The sequence below is a fragment of the Podarcis erhardii genome (genome assembly GCF_964252035.2).
Source record: "Podarcis erhardii genome assembly, chromosome: 10".
Classification (NCBI taxonomy): Eukaryota; Metazoa; Chordata; class Lepidosauria; order Squamata; family Lacertidae; genus Podarcis; species Podarcis erhardii.
In genome coordinates, this window is record NC_138500.1 from 53,638,360 (window position 1) to 53,660,251 (window position 21,892).

Here is a 21,892-nt window from a genome sequence, read left to right on the forward strand (position 1 = left end):
CTGCAATGCAGGAATCTCAACATTCTGTCCAGTTTGAAACCATCGAGGACCCTGCTTAGCTTTGCAAATAGGCTAGCAGTTTTATTGCTGCGCCACTAAAATTACTTTCGCATTTAACTATGCCACACTTGAGATTATCCAGGGATAAAAGTTGGTCTCTCCCTTGCCACCACCCTCTAATCAAACTTTCATTTCTATTGTGTATTTTCTCAGAAGGAAGCAGCCGGGTCTGGTGGCCATTGGGAGTATCAAGGCAGAAAGTAGGGAGACCAACAGCAAGCGGAGTGAGAGTCACAAAGACAGGCAGAGGCAACTAATTGCACTTTTGTCCCCAACCTCTTCCCTGCTGAGTTTTACAACAGGCAACAGCAGAGTAAGAAGGAGAAATCAGATAGCCAGGGTCACCTGCTGTTATTAGTAGAAAGGAAGGCAGATGATGGCAGCTTGAAGTTGGTGGAGCAGTATCCCATTTGCCCCAGAGGACCAGCTTCCACTGGAAGTAAGTCCCATTATTGTAAATGAAACTTGCTCCCAGGAAACTAGGTTTACTACTATCACCTAAGAGAATTCTGAAATTGTAAGAACGGCAGTACAGCATTAGTTGTCATTATTTATCTTTCACAAAGACCAACTGCTACAAGTAAGCTTCCTTTAAAAGGTATTACCTTTTCTTCTAATTTTATGAGCACAACTGGCTGTGATTTCTACCCACTCTTGTTGATGGTGGTGGCAGAACCGGTTTATGATTATCTTAATGAAAGAAAACTCAATCTTTCACCGAGATAAAAAGTGTAACGGTGAGGGGTATCATATCCTACTTTTAATCACTGTTTTCCAAAGCCACTGTTTTACATTCAACTTACACTGAATGCATACGTTTCTTCAGGAGGGAAACGTAACACTGAACCATTGTTAATATCTCATTGTATATCAAACAGCCATCCTCTGCTTAGATAGTATACCCACATCTTTACAAATTGACCACAATGCTGGTTTTACGTTTGCACCTGAGATATTGTCACCTCCATCACCAAGAGGAATGGAGTTCAACTAAGTTCATATTTTCCCAGGTCTTAATCAATGATATTATCTTAGACTTTGTGTACACACTCCAAATTACTCTGCATTCAATGCACTCTGAATACTGGTTTGGGAAGCAAGGGTACACATGACATTAACTACTATCTATATTTCATATGAAATATTGATGCATTTCCCCCAAACCAACTTCAATCCAAATCGAGAACAAGAACAACCTAGCTATGTGTTTAAGCCAGCAATGTTGTACACAGCCTTCTTTTCAAGTAAGAAAACAAAAGTTGCCTTCCATGAAGCAAATATCAACCCATCCATAAAGAACCAAAATTCATCTCTCAGGTTTGCTGAGTTTAAAGGGAGAAATTGTTTTGTGTTGTCAAGTAATGAGAAAGAGGGAGGGAGGACATTGCAACTGTGAGTCATTACCATGATCTTTACCAACACATCTGCAAATAACTCTTGACTACCATAAGACAGTGAAAGACTAAAGATGGACTCTTGCATCTGTTTGTTTAGGGGGGAAAGAAGGGCAAATTACAGGCTGTGTCACAGGGATAATTCCCAATGACACCCTGCACCTCCAGCTTTCTACATCCAAATATCCACTAAGCCACGCAAGAAACAATTCAGGAGTGTTTCCAACCACTTCTCTGCTCTCACACAACCCACTGCACAGTTAGACTTTCTGAAAATTAGTCTCTTAAAAGGTGAAGTGTTTTAAAAACAACAACAATCATGCAGACTACTATTAGGATATGGGCAGTTCCTTCCCTTGAGTGGGAAGCAGGCTTGGGAGATTTGAGAACAATATTATGGCTTGTTCTCCCCATCCCCACCTCAATGCATTGGCTCAGTCTCTCTCCTTTCTTCTCCTACTGTGGGCACTCTGCAATACTTCCAACAAAAAGTGGTGTGGACATGGCTAGCCCAAGACACTTTTCGGCCTGAGGCCCCCTCCTCCACCCCTAGTCCACATATAGTAGCCGAATGGACTGGCAGTTGAATCTTATTTTCACACTTATTTTCACCGGACAAATGCTAGAACATTAGCAGTGGCAAAGTTTTTATCGGTGGTCGCAAGAACCAATGATCCCTATATTCTGAACAAAATGCTTGTTTAACCTGGAGGTAGGCTGTATGAATTATGTATTGCTTTGTAACGATTTGTTGGGTCTCTAGACCGTAATAAAGATTGTTGTTGAAATTTTCACACTGCAGGCTGGACAGCAGTTTCCACTGAATTTGAATTGGGTGGTGTGGAGTATGGGAAAGGCCAACTCTGCTCTGTCCTCCAGCACCTCACCTTGACTGTGTGTGTCCTCACCACACTCCAATTTCTGCTGCTTGTGGTAGCTAACTCACTCTGCCTAATGTTACAGGCAGCCTGGAAACTAGAAACAGTCTGTTTAGGGAAGTCTTAGATATGTTGTAAGCTGCCCAGAGTGGCTGGGGAAACCCAGCCAGATGGGCGGGGTATATATTATCATCATCATCATCAGAATGCACCACCCAGACTTGTCTCAGGGCCCACTGAGTGTCTGCATGGCATAGCTTTCTGAAGTCAAATAAGACTGGTTTTAGCCATAGCTTGTGCAAGAGCAGGACACAGAATGCTGTTTTAGGAAGAAGGGCTTAAGTAGTGTGAGACAATCAATATGTGATTTCTCCCTTCAAGAGAACCTTTGAATTTATGTGGCCAGGTCACAAGTTCTATACAACAAATGACCATTACTGTAAACAATGTATTAGGTAAGCATGCAACCAGTGTTCAAAACTCCCAGTGTTCTAGGCACATTTTGCGACATTAGCACAATAAGTTTCTGAGTTGTGGGTGCAGTACTGCGCCTAAGATTTCAGATTGAAACTGTAGAGTGGAAGGAAAGGAGGATCCTTTTCTGCCTCCCCACTTCCACCTACTATCTGAAGACTGAAGAAGAGACCCTCTTAAGAACATTAGGGTAGTGGGCAGGGGAAGGACCAGACCATATGAAAAATGAACATGAATTTTAGCTGCAGTACATTCATTATCGACTTTATATTCTTGTTATAAAAAGTGCACCTAGACATTCTGTTGTTGCGCCCATAACCTAGGTTTAAGGTGCCATTTAGCTCCTAGCTTTCGTATCTCAGTTTCTAACACTGCATGCAACAGGGCACAAGTTAACCATGGATGTTATGTGTTTGTTTGTTTTTCCTATTTGGAGAAGTACCACACAATCACCTTGCATAAGATATACTGGGAACACTAAGTGGCTTTGAAGAGTGGGGTACACAGTATGATTTAATGCTTGTACTGTGCTCTGCACAAACAGGAGAAAATAACAGCATGTAAAGTGGAATATAGTTCACGCTGAAATGTCAAGTGTCCATTTTCTACATATGGAAAAAGGCTGTTCAACTTTTTGGGAACAAACTAAAGCCACATTGGTCCACCTAGTGAAAGATGATCATAAGTGGTATATTCATCACTGGTTCATCACCTCTTGCAAATTCAGTTCTGTAGGAATATGGTATGGCATAACCATATCTTTCTGCATTCCACAAACAGAAGTGTTGTGCTAGTGATACAGTTAACAGAGAAGATAGTAGCAGGTTAGGGATACACACACTAATTTAAAGTGGCAACTCTGAAAAAACCATAATTATACCTGACTGGGTAATATAAAGACAGGTTTTTTAAAAAAGGAACATTGACATACTACCTTGAGGTATTTTGTTTCCTGGATTCTATCTTCTTGCTACACTGAAGGTATATGCACCCAGTAGACCTTCAATAGGAAACTCTTTCTAATGAGACAGTGACATACTGAGAAAAGAGCACTGCCCTGTAGCTTTTACATCGTATGTAAATTGAAAGTGCTCAACTGTTTCAGTGATTAAAGATTCTTTGGTCTTTCATGCCAGCACCCACCAAGGGCCAACGTTTTAGTGTTGGTGCACTGAACAAACTTTAAATCAGGCAACTAAAACTGTCTGCCACACAGACAGAGCAGAATATTTCAGCTCCTTGCCATCGTGCTACTATGGTACATGGGAATAGGTTCTTCCTATAAGGGATTTAATCCAATGAGTATATATGTGCACAAATAGTTCAGCTGTGCACTCAACACAGTTAATATGTAATATTAAATAAGTGTACCGTCTCTGTATGAAACAATTTATTTAGGAGATTCCCTTCTCTGCCCTTTACCACATGGTCCCAGGGCAGATTATAGCCATATAAGCATACAATATTAAAATCCAACAGAACAATTTAACTGAGGAATATACATCAGACTATAGAGGTGAAATCACACAAATCTAAACAGTCAGTGGGCATGGTAAAGTGGTGAATCTTCAGCAAATGACCTGAAGGTGAATTACACATGTCTGGTGTAAGTGCCACATTTTGGAAGCCCTCTCTCTTGCTAGCAAGGGTGGTGGAGCTACCAAGAGGGCACCACCTGAGCTGAACTGTAAAAATAAACAGAGATACACTCTTTCATACAAACACCTTTTAGATGTGTACAGACAGCTTGTACCTGTGTTCAGTGTAACCTGCGAACAAGCCTATATTCTCTCTGGGTGATAGTTTTGTTTCTGTTTGGGCTCAGTGAAATCTCACAGAAGGTTGATAAGATAACTTGTGGCATGCATATGCATTTATTAGCTCCACATATCCCTTGTGTCACCCATTCCTTCCTTCCCTTTGCTATGTCCCCTTGCTGACTTGCTTAACAATATCAGCTCTAGAGAAGGAGCAAGCTTTTCCGTGAAGGTGTTCATGCATTCATCTGCAAGTCACCAAGTGGGGAGACACCAAGTATTATCCCATGAATGTATGAACCAGCGTTATGGAGGAAAACATGCTAGATAAGTTGCTTCTTGTGATAAGATGGCTAGTTAAGACAACATGAAAAAGAAGCATATTTTCAGGATTAGTGTATAAGCTACATGGATGGCCCCTTACAGAAAATGATAATGCAGTAGTCCACATGGTGAGGGTCAGGGTCAGGTGCCAGAAGGAGGTCAGCAATAACTCACAGTGTTAGTGAAGTTAACTCTTTATTCAAAGAAACACATGGCTCAGGAGGCCAGGGCTAGTGAGCACAACAACTTTTCCTAGTAGACATTACACCAATGAGGTAGCTGTGAGAACTGAAGGTTCCCACCTTCCCACAGCTTTCCTCGTCCCTCAAGTCCTTCCCAAGCAATCTGAGACTCTGTTAATGCATCTGTACTTGCTCCACCCTCTTCATACCGCTTCTGGTTCTGGGAGACTGGGGGGGGGGAGGGGAACTGGTCTCAGCAGGAGGGGGAGACACCAATGCCTCTTCACCAGCCACCCTTCTCTCTGCCTCTCTCCTCTCTTGTTTCAGCTTCAGATTCTGGACTTCTCTCTTGTACAGCCTCTTCCTGCTCACTTAATGCTGTTACCTCTTCAGCTTCCAACACCTACCCCACCCCCATCCTCTTCTCCCTCTGACCACTCATCGTCATCCCACCACCAATCCTCTGGCTCTGGCCTTCTTCTTCTGGGGGTTGCCTTGGGGATTTCCCAGCAGGTGTGCCTCCCACCATTCCTCTGCATCCAGCCAGTCCATGACATCAACTCTCTGAATAAAAAAAAATGTTGCATGCAAATGTTCAGTGCTGAAGTGTTACCTTGGGCATTGCTTCAACTTCTGACTCTTAAATTAAAAACTTAAATTATGTATGTTTCTGTTCAACATTGAGATTTGAGGACTCCAGCTATGTTCTGGTGAAAAGAAATGATTATTCTATATGGTTTTATAAATCTTCACACACGGAATGGATACTACTTGATCTGCCAACCTTTCAAGTCTAAAGCAAATTTGATGTAATTAACTGACTTCTGGGCTGCATAACTGTTACAAAAAATGGAAGAAGCAAAATGGGAGCCCCTGACAGTGCTTTCACTCCTGAGCCATGAACAGCAGCAGAGGGTAGGTACAGAACCGCTCACCATAATAATGATCACCTTAATACATACATTGTGCGTAACACAATCTGTTAAAACCCTGCAATTTAACTCTTCTGTTAAGTCCTGAGTACTCGTTTTGAAAGCACAGGACTGCCCTTATTGCAAGGCTGCCTGCCTTCCCCCTCCCCCAATCATAAAGGTTTTATCAGATATTAAGACTCATTTGCATAATGTAATAAAACTGAACAGTTCATGTTACATGTGCTATGCTATCATATTGTCAGGGTCATATTTTTTCATTACTTAGTATAATACTGCTCCATTTCTTGAGGAGATCAGATTTTATATCAAATTTGGTTCCATGTGCACTTTCCTTCCTATAAACTATTTTGCATATTTTCAGTATATGATTTCACCATCAACAAAGAGAAAAGATGTTAGTCACTTTTTGCATGGTACTTTTTGCCTGAATTGCAGTAGCACCATAAGATGTATAAACCTTCTTCCTTCCATTGGAATAACTTCTCTCTTTTTTTTACGCTCTCATCAGATGTTTCACTGAAAACTTTAAATACTTTACACACATGTTACATGAGTTCCCAGTTGGGAACCTGGACAATATGAACCAAAGGAGAGTTTGATACAGAACAATTTCCCCCGCCATTGGAATAACTTCTATCCATATCATCATATCTATATATTTTTGTTGGTGTCAGACGATTTTAACTGTACGTATTTGCAAGTAAAACTGCATACTTTGCTTTGCTTAATGCCATCTAGGAAGTAACATGAAACTGTCAGGTTTTGGGAGCACCAAAAATTATCACTACACTTCAAAAATCAAGAAAATAACAGCACAATAGCAAAAAATGAACCAAGAGTCTTTCAATTTGGACTTTCAAAGACAGGGTCTGAGTAAACAGACAGGTCAGGAAAAAAGCCTGTTTTGAAAAGGAATGAGGTGTAAACATCCTATGATGGGAAGGTTCTCTCCTTTGCAATTGTCTTTCCCATAGTTTTCCTGTTCCGTAATGGGCAAAACAAGTGACCCAGCCGACCTGTGGCCATGGGTACCTTTTCTTGAGATTCTTCAATAACTAGGACTTCTCTACTGAATAAGTAACATGACCAGCTGTATTTAAATTTCAGTGCATTAAAACATGAAGCAAAATTCTGGATCAGCTGAAGTCCAAGGGAATTTGGGAGATATCACTTCCATTTGGCAAAATAAGCAGAGACAGATGAGTCTCTCATCACTTTTAATAGATAACAACTTAAGCCTCTAATCTAAGAGAAGGCCATGCACAGCTCATAGGCTGAACAGCTCATAAGCTATATCCAGCCAGCCAAGGTTTCGCCTTCTGCTTCCACAACAAAATCCAGCTTTTCCCACCGTCTGTGCCTATGGTGCTTAAAATCAAAACCAAAATTATTAAATGAGGCCCCAGGCCATTATTTTAGCTACCTCACCTCAGGTAAAAGAGCAACCCATTGAACTAGTCAAACAATGTGGAAAGTAAATTAAAATGACACTGATTTCACATTGGCCAGCTCCAAATTCTTCCCCAGATACAACCAGGTGCCTCCACTGTTAATTTCAGGAAGAACATATTCCACACTTGTTTCGCCCATTGGCTAGCTGACTTTCAGTTAAAAGCCATGACTTACAAAATAACTCTGCAAAATGTTCACTGGCCACGTTAAAATTAGATTAATAGGAGAACTTTAAACAGGTTCTCCTGAAGTCAAGTTACCAATGGAATTCATGTCAACTTTCAGTTTGCTGATATATTCAAGAAATGAATTGAGATTGGTATGAGCTAAAGGAGAATTAAACATCTCACAAAAAATTACAGCTTCCACATTAATTTTATGGACATCTTTCATGGCCTGGGCTGAGTTCCATATCAGACACACTGAGCAGAATCATGGGGGGATGGGATTAAGCTCAATACATACTCTAAAGTGCAACAACTCTATAGCATTAGCCCCCTTGGACATGCAAAATTCAAATGATGGTGTTTGATGTAAGCTCTAACTGGGCTGCAGGAACCTTAAAAAGGCTCAGTACATCATTGTAATAAAATCGTTAGGATGAAAAATAATAGCCAAACTGAACGCATGTTTATGGTCAATGTTGCTCATTTGCAGGTAAGTGTGCGGAGAATAGCAAACTTAACGACAATTCTTATTTACCTGGGAGAAAGTTGGACTGAAAACAAATTGGTCATATTTTGGGCAGGGGGGGGGGGCTCATAGTTACATACACAGTAATAGAGGAATCATATGTTTACTCATAGGTATGTCCCAGTGTGTTCAAAGGAATTTACTCCCTAGTGAATGAGTTTAGGATTGCAATGTAAGGCTGAATCTATATACCAGTACTGTACGTCCTTTTTGGGAATTAAGACCCACTGAACACACTGGGGCTTTGGTATGAATATATATAGTATTAGGGCTGTAATCCTAGGCAAGAGTTACTTAAACACGTATTTAAGCCAGGCTGCATGGCTGCCATATGCACTCTTATGTTCTCAACCTGTGGGTCCCCAGGTGTTGTTGGACTACAACTCCCATCATCCCTGAGCTCTGGCCTTGCTAGCTAGGGGTGATGGGAGTTGTAGTTCAACATCCTCTGGGGACCCACAGGTTGAGAAAGGCTGGGAGGAACTCCATACTGGAAGCTGCTGTCTAATGCTTACTATTTGGGAAGAAGTCCCACAGCACTCAGGAGGACATTACTTCTGAGCAAATATGCACAGTATCGGGCTGTACACCAAGCAGGCAGCAAAGGCCTACTGAAAATCATGAACCCTTCATATTAATAAAATACAGCTCTTAGGTTTGCATGTAATAAGGGAGTTAACAGTACTTCCCATCGCACACGTTTTATCATTTCCCTGCACTTGCTCCTCTTCACATCTCAGGATTCTTATGGGTTTGCTTCAACAGCAATTCATTTTTAAGGTGATGAAAGAAAAGCCAGTTGCCTGTCTGGTGACTAACTGCGCTAATGAAGAGGTGCCTAAGGCCTCTTTCTGGCAAATGTTCAGGCAATACACCAAAGCGATCACTGACTCAACATTGAAGCCATTCATAAGCCAGCACGTGTACTCTACTCAGCCAGTGACAATTGCCTGGTGCATTCTCCATGTAGCACAGTGGCATATGCTGAAAGCAATTCAAGAAAGAGAACCAAATATTTAGATCAGGAAAGGGCATGTTCAAAGGGTTGGTTTTTTTCTTCAGGAAAGGGTATGTTGTATTTCCCCTGAGATCACAAGAATAATAGCTTAGCGACACTGTCACACCTTTTCCACTTCAACAGAGAGGAAACAACCAGAGCACAATACAAAGTTCGCTGGGGAGAGACATCTTTCAAGGAAAATGTTATGGTCCAGCAACTCTAGGTTGGCAATTCAGATTGCGCGCGTGTGTGTGTATACCTTCCCATGAAATAAATTGTAGCATTCAGATTGTTCTTCGTGTATGGAAAATCTGTTTCAGTTGTTGGGGAGGGGACCCTTTCAAAGTGTTAAAAAAATGCAAGCAAATGTTATAGCTTGAAATACTTGACCAATAATATCCCACATACCATTCCAGGAAATACCAAAGTGACTTTTCAATCCATGTGCATAGCTCAGTGTGTGTATTTCCCCCGCAAAGATCAATGGGAGGACTAATCAATATCCAGCAGCCCAGCTGTGACTGGGTACATAAAGAAGTCAAGAAAATAAATCCCATCAATGATCTGTATAATTTAACATTTGGGTCATAGAGCAGCATCTGGGATCATTTCCAAATGGAGCAGTTACATGGCATGCGTCCTGGCTCCCATGCTCATGGTTAAACACAGAGAGATCTCACACACACATATACAGAAAGTCTTTGCATTCCAGCTGGATTTTTCGTTACACCTGCAATTCAGCATGCAGGCATACCTCAAGACCAGAGCAAGCAACATTCTTGCCATGCCCTTCACCTGTAAAGCCAATCAAAGCAGCTGCTATTGGGGTGAACTAGTCAGCAACTACGAAACAAAACAATAAGCAATTCTTCATCACTTTGTCTATCAGCTGAAGAGACCCTGCAATCTCATCTCCAAAGGAGAGGTGGGCAAAATAACCCCATCGCCCATTGGCAACTGCTATCCAAAACCCAGAGCAGGGAAGATATCCTTGATGTTCACATCATTTAGAAAGTAAATTTAAAATGAGGCACAATGTAAGAAATAATTAATATCGCAGGCTTAACATTTGTTTTCTTTAAAACGGAAAGCTTGCTATCTGTCTGGCTGAAATTAATAGCCCCAAGTAGTATCAGAAGAATCTGGCGTAAGTGACGAAGGAGAGAGAAAATGCGAGCTTTAAATAGTCAGTTGAGGCAAGGGTGTGTGTGTGTGTGTGTGTGTGTGTGTGTATAAGGAGAGAGGAAAATCAGAAGAAAACCTACATGCCGCTGTTGGGAGGCGGGGTGAAGGGAAAGATGCGAAATTCCACATTCATCAGTCAACATCTAACGTCCTTTGTTGTTCACCTTTTGTAAGAGAGGATGGAAGCAGCTTTCCTCCTCCAACAGGATCGCAAGTTCCCTAACTGACAATACACCACCCTGTCTGTTTCCTTGGGCAATCCAAACACTTTTGTACTCCATTAAAGCCGAGAACAAAAACACCACTACTGGAAGTAGGTTACTATCCAGATTAAAACAAAAACACTCCTCGGCCAACCCCAACACACACACACACACACACACACACACACACACCCCACATCACATTCAGCCGCGCACTGGTGCCTCTCGCAATCTACACGAAAGATGGCAGCAGTTTTTAGCCTGTCTTTAAATCCTATGCCAAAATACACATTTTCGCACAATCGAGAGCTTGCTTAGTCTGCTTTTCTTTTTTATCCAGGACGCCAAGAGGACTGAGGAACAGCCCCCCCCTTTTTTTAACGATGTTGCTTGCTTAATTGGATACATTGTTTGGATATCGCGTTGCATGCAGACTCTTTAAAAAAGCCACTTACTCTTCTTACGAGCAATGGTCGCCAATTATTATTATTTTAATAATAAGATAGATATCCAATCCTTCCCCGCCCCCTTTGCTCCACATTTTCAAAACTACAAAAAGACTCTTTTTCTGTGTGGTGTGTGTGTGTGATATGTTGAAGGATGAGGAACGGGAAGAGAATGGATCTCATGCAATGATGGGTTTTTCGCTCGCACCAAACAGCAGCATCCGACTGGAAAGTAAACAGACCGATGCACGAATTGCCAAGATCAAGGTTGGAGGGAGCAAAGGGGTGCGCGGTGGGTGGGTGGGTGGGTGCGAAGGATGGGTGCCTCGCCTGCCTTCTCCTCTCCCGACTCGCCCCCTTCGGAGCAGCAAGCCAGACCCGGGCAGGGCAAAGCGAGGACAAGCCGAAGGGCGCCAAAGGAGGGCTCTGGAGGGGAGCTCTCCTCACTCACCCACTCCGTATTTCTCGTGCTCGGTGGGAATCCACATGCTCCAAAGAGTGCAAGGCGGCTCTCGGTCCCTCTTGGCCAAACAATAACAGGAGCAGCAGCAGCCGCGGCTCCCCTCCGCCTCAGAGCAGCAGCAGCAGCAGCAGCAGCGACCGCCAAGCGGCGAGCCCCCTTTGCCCGGCGGCCAGCGCTCCCGCTCGCTTGTGCGCGCCTCAGCTCCGCTCCTCAGGCGACCGCGGAGAAGTCATTGTTCTGATTGACGGAGCCCAGCTCGCGCTCTGGGACAGCCCGCCGCCAGCCCCGCCCCCTTGCCCCGCCTTCGCCTCTTTCTCAACGCCCCCCCTTCATGAATTTTCAATTGCATGATGGGAAGTGTAGTCTTTCCGGAAAGCCACGCCTCCCGTTCCGCGCCGTGTGTTCTCGGGCAGAGCCCGCGGCCGAAACAAAAGGCGGAGCCCGGCGCTCCCGACATCCCTTGCGTCGCCGACGACGAGGGGCGGTGAGAAGGGGCGTCTCGTCCTCTCCCATTGGCCCAGCCCGGTGGAATCCCCCGCGTGCCTGCGTAGCCTCGCCGCGCGATATCCTCTCGGCTGCAGAACGTGGCCATGGCAACTCCCCAAGGCTCGGCGGAGCGGGCGAGGAAGAGCGGTGAGTTCCGGAGACCACGTTACAGCCGGTGGCTGCTTCATGCGCTGTGTGCCGACGTGACACTTGAGCCTCTTCCGTGGTATCATTAGAATCGTAGAGTGGGAAGGGAGTCTAACCCCCTGCGAGGCAGGACTCGAACCCACGACCCTGAGATTAAGAGTCTCGTGCTGTACCGACTGAGCCAGCCCCTTTATATAGTTAGGTGCGTGGCAAAGTTGACAGGCCGTGGCAAGGAAAGGGAAATGACCGCGTTTCCTTGCCTACTTGTTGCAAGGGTCTGCAGCACGTGTAGGCATCGTCACCTGGTGTGCAAACCATCATGCAAATACTTTCACGTGTCTTGAGAGAAGTACGATGGCGTTACTACTTTATAGGGCAGTGTTCCTCTGTGGGTCCTCAAATTTAAGCTCATGAGAGTTCAGCTGGTTTACTTCCAGGAAACTAGGTGCACCCTTAAGGAGTAAAACTGAATAATACAAAGCCAAATAAATATGTCCTCCTTAAATTTTCTAAAATGTTTACAGATACATGAATCAGTTGGAAGGGACCACGAGAGTTATCTAGTCCAGCCCCCTCCAATGCAGGAATATTTTGCCCAGCGTGGAGCTGTTGGCCAGCTTGATCATCACAGAGAGCGGGCTCTTTCTATATAGCTTTTCACCCAAATATATTTCTGAACCCTACAAGTGCAGGTAAATCAGATCTGTGGCTAGTCTCTGCACGGTGTCTGAAGGATTCAGGCTGTTACTCTGTGCACGCACTTTGAGTAAGCCCCACCAATCAGAGTGCGAAGTGTTTGGGAGTCAGTTCACAAAGGACTGTGTTGTCAAGCTGCAGTTTCCTGAATGCTTGGGAGAAAATCCTGTTGAAAGCCATCAGTCTTCCTTCTGAATAAACTTGTACTGTCAGGTGTATTTTGGGACGCTATGCCCAAGCTGTTGCAACAGAAAGGGGATGAATGTTATTTCTTTTTGCCATGTATTAGCTTGCAGTTGCATTCCATCCTTGAAAGGCACATGCCTGTTTTTGCCGGTTTCTTTCTAAACACCAATGAAGATGTAATGTTGGAACCGTATGTGCATGAGTTGAAGAAAAGAGATGACTGGGAGGGAAATGGCTGGAAACAGATCCAGGATGAGCAAGTATTTTCTACAAACATATGGCATGTGTTTATCGAATACAACGCCAGCTTTGTCAGAAATTGGTTTAGCTTGCACATGTTTCAGATTCTTGAAGTACAAGAGAATGGGTAAAAGGCGTCCTAGATGACAAAATTTGGTGTTACTGAATCATAAGTATGCATCCCTGATATGGCCAGTTGGTCTACCAAGTGCTTATACAGTTACTCCTGTCGCACTTTCCTGCAGATTTTTATAAAAGGCCATGCCACTAGCTCTGAAGCCTCAGGAAGATGAAATCCCATTCAGTAATGAAAGTCAGCATAAGGAAAGAACTGGAACAAACTGCAAGACTTCAGTATGCCCACAGATCCTTGAGGTGCAACATTGCAGTGTGCTTTGATTTTCATCCCTTAAGGAGCAGTTTTTGCCTTTTTGTGTTCCATCTCTCTTCTTTTCAGGGCACTTGTTGTTCTCCTAGTAATCTCTAGATCTTGCTTCCCTTTCCCACTGTGCTTCTGGGGAATCCTGCTCCTGTGTCTGATTGTAATCAATCTGGCAGTGTGGTAGGGAAGCAGAAGAAAACAAGCTGCTTGTGAATATTTACATAATAGTGGTGCATAACAGCACTCACTATGTTACAGCAGCTCAGTTCTGTCACAGGTGAACACAAAAAAGGGTTTGTTTGAATTATTTCTATGCCACTCTATTTTGGGGGGGGGGACTTCTAATTTATGGCATATTTATGTTATCTGTTTATAAAAATATTTATAAAACTACTCCCTCATAAAATGTCAAGGCAGTGTACAATAATATATGCAGGTAAAATATGAGATATCAAGAGAATTATACAAAATAACTACCACTACTGTCTCCTTTGGAAAAAGCTAAACTGAATAGACCTACCAGTATAAAAGGTCTTCAAGAGAGACCTGAAAGTTAGTAGTAAGGATCTGCTGAAAGAGCATTCCACAGCATGAGACCAACAATGAATGCCTATGTTCTAGCTGAAGCTATCTGAAATGCAATGGACAACTAACAGCGTTCCTCTGGACACTATTGGTGGTAAAGCTGGGCTTATAAGGGCTCAGGCAGTCCTTAAGGTGTCCTAGATTCAAGTTCAGGCCTTTGTGTACAAGCACCTTATAGGAAAACCATCACCAATAAGGTTATGCCAGTGGAAAGTCATCTGATGTTTAAGGAGTCAGTGTGATAACTAAATGGATGGTGACATGCCTTGGATCAGAAAAAATCTGGATTCAAATCCCCATTCTTCTATTAAGTTCACTGAGTGGCTTTTGGCATTCTAACCCTAACTTATCTTAGAGCTGATTTAGTGGTGACGAATGTGTCCTGTGAGCCAGGAAGTCATCAGTTCAAACCTTGTCTCAGCCATGAACTCACTAAGTGGCTTCAGGCAAGCTACCATTCTCTTTCACACTCTCCATCTCCTTACACACATCTTGCATCTCACCATCATAGGTTTGTTGTGAAGAGAAGAAGTAATGTATGTCAAGCACATACTGACTGGGACTGATGGGAGTTGTTGTACAAAACAACTGGAAAAGCCAGGTTGGCAAAAGAAGAGAGGTGCCCAGGTGTTGATCCATTTCATTATTCAGCAGTATTCTCAGCTGTGTTAAGGCCTGAGTAAACTCATGGAAAGCTCTCAGATTCCAAAGCCTTCTTGTTCCTCTGCCGTAAAGGACCCTTAGGAATATCTGGTCTTGGCTGTGCTTCCAGCTAACATTGCAATTTAGGATGTTTCCGGGCTTGTGACTTTTCAAAATTGTCTTTAGGAGTAAAAACAATGTCTTCCCTACTGAAAAACCTTAGCAGGTGTTTTAGGCACATTCTTTTAGTGCACTTCCGTTAGAAGGGTAATGATTACAAGCAGAAGTGATTATGTCTGAAATAGCTTTTCTAATTAAATTCCAAGCTCCAGTTATTATCACTACCAAAATTGGGTTTCTTAAAATAGTAGATGTTAATTATACTGAATTAAAATCATACGAATAAATCTTTATCATACAAGTAAAACCTTTTAAAGTTATTATGTGATAACTGTACTAAGTGTTATGGATGGTTTTAAGCAAGAGCGTCTAGTATCCAACAAATGGGGAGGAAAACAAGCTTCCCGCACCCAGTCCTTTCCTATATATCTTATGCATAGGTTTCAGACATCTCTACTTGGGTTTTATGTCCATTATATTTAACTCGCACAACAACAACACCCATGAATTATTAGCATTTGTTCCTGCTCCTGCTTTTCTTACAATTATCTAGAATTGTGGAGTAACTACCAAATAATAAGAAATCACCCTTGTTAGGAGTGGCATTTTATTTTATTTTTTAAAAAGTAAGCCCTGCTACAGGGAAGTAGTATTAAAAGTGTGCATGCTCCACCAAGATACATAGCTCCAGATATAACAGGAATATAGTCTGGAGGTAACGATCATACCCACTTATTACCTGAGAACCCCTGCCCCACCACATACCATTTCATATAGTGGTATTTTTTCCCTTCTTTTCGATAAATCCCATTCCACAATATGTGATTTGGGGCCTCGTAGGTGGTGGCACCACAAGCACAGAATGTCCTTTCTAGGGAAGTCGAGCAGTCTGCTTCATATATTGATTCTTGGCGGAGTGTAAAAAAACCCTTGTGTTCTTTAGCATCAAATAACACAAGACTATGCATGCCTATGCTTTTCCTCGGTTAAGATTATAGGATTACAATTTTAGTATAGGAATGGTATATAGTGTAGTATATTTCAGCATTCTGAAATGCTGCCACTTTTCTTCTTATGTTTAACATAACAATTAAACTTTATTATTTGAGTAGGGGTAACTTTAGGGAAGTGTATGTTGTTGGGTCGAAAATGGCTTCGCTGACTGAGGATCCCTTCCAGAGTAAAATTCAAAGGGCTCATGCCTATCTTCAAAGCAGGGGCAGGGAACCTCAGGCCGGGGGAACGAATGCAGCATTTGAGGCCTCTCTGTCTGTCCCTGCTGGACTCTCCCTGGGCCATATTCACTCCCTGCTCCATATCATTTGCTTGCTCCACACCCACCATGTTTTTACCTGATTGGAATGTGTCGCTGAACTCGGATAATGTTTTTTGCCTGCCTGGGTGGAGATTAGAGGTGTATATGTGAGTAGGTACCGAAACATGCAAAGGTAAAACTTGCAACCACTGCTCTGTCCACTTCTGTTGCTGGTTCTGTCAGTCCTGGCATGTAGCCCTCAGAAGATGTCATGGACCGGATGGGTGCAGAGCACTGGTGGAAGGCACCAGCCAGGGAACCCCCAGGGGGAGAAAGCTCAGAGGCAGCCAGTTGGTGGTGGGTTGAGTGGTCACAGGGAGAAGGAGCAGACTGGGAGATGGAGGTGTCAGAGGCAAAAGCGGCGACAGTTGTTTAGTGAAAAGGAAGAGGCTGCGGCAGAGCACAGTTCAGACTCCGAGGCAGAAGCCGGGGAGTCTCCCCCTTCTGCGACCAGCTTGCCTCCCCCCTGGTCTCCTAGAACACACAGAGAAATGAAACGATTGTGCGCCGATACAGCCTGAGGCTCCTTGAGAAAGACTCTGAAGAGGAGTCCTAGTGAGCTCTGGGAAGGCAGGGACCTTCAGTCCTCGCAGCTGCTTCATTGGGACAAGACCTCCCAGAAAGAGTTGATGAGACCACTAGGCCAGAGTAGTGGTTTGTTCCCTTGACTAAATAATTAACTTCACTGCCCTCCGTTGATTTATTGTTTTGCTGCTGACCTACGTCTGACTCCAGCTCTGGCAAAATGTTGCTCAGAAGGGAGAGAGAGCTCAGTTGGTAGAGCACGAGACTTTTAATCTCAGGGTAATGGATTCCAGCCACACGTTGGGTGAAATATTCCTGCATTGCAGAGAGTTGGACGAGATGATCCTTGTAGCTCCTTACAACTCTCATGATTTTATGAATTCATCTTATTCAGGAATGTAGCCCTCAAGCTGTGGAAGATGCCCCACTGCTCCTTTAAAGCCTTATACGGCTTGGTCCTTGGCTGGTGCTTCTCCTGCAATACATGAACCTTCCTGCACACGGAGGTCATCTTCAGAGGGTCTTTTCTAGCGCCTTTGAAGGGTACTTGAGTGACACTAGACAAAGCAGCATTTCAGCTGTTGTGCCCTGTTTCTGGAATGCTCTCCTGGAAGGCTTGCCTGAAAATCTCGTGTTTTTCAGCACCCGGGAGACAACCCAGGCTCTTTAAGGGCAGTAGTAAACAAGATGATATCTGTGGAATTGGAACCTTTTTTTAAAAAAAGTAAATAGGTGCAGGGAAGCCCTGAGCCAGACTGCTGTGCGTGAGGCTCAGGGGCTTTTGCTGCATTTCTGATCCAGATTGCCCCTGCTTTCCCCCCAATGTAGATAACAGGCATGGGAGGTCAAATCTGGAGCAAGATACTTGTGTGTGTGTGTGTGTGTGTGTGTGTGTGTGTGAGTGTGAGTGAGAGAGAGAGAGAGCTATTTGCACATGCATGTACATCACCCCACAAACTATGGTCCCAATCTGGAGCAGGAGCCGCTGTTTGCCTTTTAGAAAGTCATTTACACAAATGCTAATTGCATGGATGGAGTCTCATCTGGTTTGGCCCTTAAATATGGCTTGTGCTGGTTTTTAATTTAGCTGCTGGTTGGTTGGTTTGTTTTTTTTACTGCTTTTCTCTCGTATTGTAGTGTTGGTATTATTGTTTCTATTTTGATTGCTTTAATATTACCGTAAGCCGCACTGGGAGTGCTAGCACTGAAGGGTGGCTTGTCTAAACACATGTGACATTCAAGGAGCTTATGGGGAATTCCTGAACGACTCTCATACAACATTTTTATTATTATTATTGTTTCGTGATTGCCTTGAGGAGTTGTTGTTTTTTTATTAGAATAGCAATGAATTAAACTTTAATGTTTAAAGCAAAGGTATGCCTCTTTCCTCTCACCCACTCCCTTTTTACCAGGCAGATTTGTAGTAGAAAAATAGATTTAGCTCTATAACCAGCCAAATTGGCTGTATTTAAGCATTTGCGGATTGTGAATGCATTGGCTATCTGGGGAAAGGCCAGGAAATGGGGTATAGATGAGATCTGCTGGTGGTCTGCACCGCAGAACAAATCACTTTTGGGAGACTGCTAACCTAAAACCCATTTTATAAACTGATTCAAAGGTTTTTATACATCTTCTGGGACATCTCTGGATCAGGAGATAAAACTACTCTGCCTGCTCTTCAGAGATCCTTTCTAAAGGGTATCCAGAGAGATCTTTTATCTCTGATCTTGTTGATAAGCACCACAGCCCTGAGATAGAACATAAAATAAAGCCCCTTGGCTATTCTTTAAAAATAAAAGTGAGCATCTCACACACACACACACATCACAAGGCTGGAGTATGGGTGAATTGATTGGGGGCCATATAGAGGTAGGTGGAAAGGCAGAATTTCCTACTGCCACACCAAAGCACTGCAGCATTAAAACATACAAACTCCTAGCAGCAGCCTGAACTGACATACGTACTCTAGGAAGGGATTTTTTCCTTTGATGCTGCTCCATGGAACTGATAATATCGGGGTTTGAAAATTTATAGAGTTAACAGTGATTGCCTTGGTTTAATCCTGGGGTGCCCAGTGTGGAGAAGGAAGTAAGAGTTGGGCTTTTTCCTTTCTTTTTCTTCTTTCTTTTTTTTTGCAAGGGGTTTGCCTCCCTATGTTTTTTGGGTGAGGTGTTCTAGGTTTGTTTGTCTGAGAGTGGGAAGGAATCTGTGTGCAGCATAATTTTTTATTTGGTGAAGTGGGTGTTTTGTCATGCTCACCCAAGGAGATTTCTTAGATTTCCAAATATACCCTTGTGTCCCAAAGGTGGCAAATTTCTGGGTTGACCTGTGGCAAACTATTAGTTCTTCTGTCTGTTGTGCACTGTATAAAGAGGGTGTGATATACAAAAATACATGTGAAACTTAAATGGAAATGGGTTCAAAGCCAGATATTGAATTTATTTATTTGAAACAGATATCCCAGGTTTACTGGCTTCATTCAGATAATATGTGATATGTTCATTTTTAAAATCTCCTGGAACACGTTGCATATAGATATTCTCGTTAGAAGAGGGGGAAAAACTTTTGTGCTTCTAAAATTTTACTGAAGCTTGCCAAAAGAGCTGAGTTTGAGAATGAGATGCAAGACTTGAAGCCGCTACCAATCTTGTTTCCTAATGAAGTAGAAACTACTGTTGTGAGCATTTGAACTAAAGGGCCAAGTTGCTAGAATTGCCACTATGAAACAAAGGCACTCAAGATTGGAATGAAGGAAGCATAATAGCATGCCAATAAAATAGTCGGCTTTATTCAAAGCTTCAGTGACACAGAATTAAACAGGATCTATGCTGCTTCAATTGATGACTGAGCCACTCGTGCAGAAAGACCGCACTGCCTTATTCTGTGTTTTAACGTTTGCTTTGAGAAACAAAGTTGGTGCACCATCTCTATCCTCCGGAGAGAACCTAAATCAGAAAGTAAGGTTTTCAAGGAGACCTATGTGGTAAATAATATAATGGGATGTATATCCATATGTGTGTGTGACACCCTCAAGTGGTCTCATATAACACCCTCCTCTATTAATGCAGATGTAGCATTTTCTCAACCAACCGTTGCTTGGCTCTGCAATCACTGCTGATCATTGAAATGACACAGATGCTAGTACTGCCGTAACACTGGACCATTTAAAGCAGGGGTGAGCAACCTGTTGTTCTTGCTGATGCCTGCATTACCTGGGTCTTCATATTGGTAGTAGGCACAGGCAGAGAATGATGGGCAGAGCTAGAGACTGTTGTAGCTCCTGTTGGGTTAGTGGTGGTATTAATATTATACTAACCCTGTTGTTTTTCTGCATTTTTTAAAAGACATAGTTATGCCCTGTTCCCTTTGCTTTGGAGAATTGAAAAATGAAAAGATGGTTGTTGTAACTAAAATAGTGTGATTTTCAGAGTTAATCAGCTTAGGTACTAGGTTTGTGCTGTTTGTTTTCTGTGTTTGGCACCATGGTTTTGTGACCAGAAAGGAAGAAATGTAAGATGCTAATAACTTGGGAGCTTGCGGAACTAGAAAAAGGAATACTTAGAAAGAGTTGTAAGGAGCTTTTGTCCCAGAATTGGCCATTACCCAGGGGAAAAATAGTTTTTGATTTGGAAGCCATAAATAAGAGCATTTTCTAACCAGGTCTCACCCCTTTTTTATCAACTGAACAAGGGAAAAGGGGTGGGGGGAGATGGAGCTACAGATGTTTCCTTGAGCTAGTGGTTCAGTAGCAGCTTAATCAGTGTCTGAATACATGAATATAGGATGCTTTTTGGTGGTATCCACCCACTTAGTATCGGAAAAACAAGATTTCCCTCTTATAAATTCTGGTGTCTTGCTACTGATGGGAACTCTTGAGCAGAGGACCCTCAGTGGCCCTCCTAACCTGGAAGAAGTAGAATATGCAAAGTGATTATCCTGGCCTGCATCCGATCCTCTTGAAAGCAAAAATAATATCGTTGTCAAGATGATGCACCCTCTGCTGATCCGCGAAGGCCCAGCCTTGCCATTTTTTGGAGCAGGCACCGCCTTTTAAACAAACAGTTTGTGACAGTTTTGATCTGGACTGGTAATTCACAACACTGTAGCTCAGCAGTAGAACACATGCACCACATGCCCAAGGACTCGCCTTTAATCGTTGGCAGGTAGGGCTGGGAGAGACCCTGGCTAAATCCCTGGAGGCAATGTGGACAATACTAAACTAGCTTCCTGTTGTATAAGGCAGTTGCTGTATTCCTTTATTTCAAAACATTCACAACCCATGGCTTGAGGTGCATACATTGGAATCGGAAGTAGGCATTTTCCTTTTATAATTCAAAACAACAACCCTGGAATATACCGTATTTTTCGCCCCATAGGACGCACTTTTTCCCCTCCAAAAATGAAGGGGAAATCTGGGTGCGTCCTATGGGGCGAATGCAGGCTTTCGCTGAAGCTTGGAGAGTGAGAGGGGTCGGTGCGCACCGACCCCTCTCGCTCTCCAGGCTTCAGGAAGACATCCACAGCCTAGGCAGCCCTGCGGGAGTTCCCGCAGGGCTGTCTAGGCTGCGGATAGCAGTCTGCTTCCCGGAGCGCCGGGCGCCCCGAAAGCAGAGCACCCGGTGCTTCGGGAAGACATTCCACAACCTAGGCAGCCCTGCGGGAGTTCCCGCAGGGCTGCCTAGGCTGTGGATGTCTTCCTGAAGCCTGGAGAGCGAGATAGCAGCCTGCTTCCCGGCACGCCCTGAAGTAGAGGGCCCCGCGCAGGGGGCAGACATCCGCAGCGTGGGGAGCCCAGTGCGAGGGGCGCTCTGCTTCAGGGTGCCGCGCGGCGTGCCCTGAAGCAGAGCGCCCCTTGCGCTGGGCAGACATCGGCCAGCCCCACAAGCTCGGGGGACAGCGGGGAGGCGCAGTGCCGCCATCCCGCTGTTCCCTGACCTGGTTTTGGGGGAGAAATAAAGGAAAACATTTTTCCTTTATTTCCCCCCAAAAAAACTAGGTGCGTCCTATGGGACGGAGCGTCCTATGGGACGAAAGTACGGTACGTGGGAGGAATGTGTTGTACCTCAGCACACTGGTACCTCGGAAGTCGAACGGAATCCGTTCCGGATTCGACTTCCAAAAC

The 21,892-nt window shown here is 43.7% G+C and overlaps 2 protein-coding genes across 6 annotated transcripts in view; one reads left to right on the top strand and one right to left on the bottom strand.

Annotated features, from left to right (window-relative positions):
* Positions 1-11,708, bottom strand: part of DOCK4 (dedicator of cytokinesis 4) — a 270,878-nt gene extending 259,170 nt beyond the window's left edge. For all 5 annotated transcript variants that reach the window (XM_081877774.1, XM_081877772.1, XM_081877773.1 and 2 more), the window contains exon 1: positions 11,435-11,708. In XM_081877774.1, coding sequence (XP_081733900.1) covers positions 11,435-11,471 — 37 coding nt within the window. In that variant the 5' untranslated portion in view covers positions 11,472-11,708. The remainder of the gene's footprint in view (positions 1-11,434) is intronic.
* Positions 11,709-11,879: 171 nt separating this feature from the next.
* Positions 11,880-21,892, top strand: part of ZNF277 (zinc finger protein 277) — a 38,758-nt gene continuing 28,745 nt past the window's right edge. Inside the window, exon 1 of the mRNA XM_081878050.1 lies at positions 11,880-12,079. Within this exon, the coding sequence (XP_081734176.1) occupies positions 12,037-12,079 (43 nt within the window). The 5' untranslated portion in view covers positions 11,880-12,036. The remainder of the gene's footprint in view (positions 12,080-21,892) is intronic.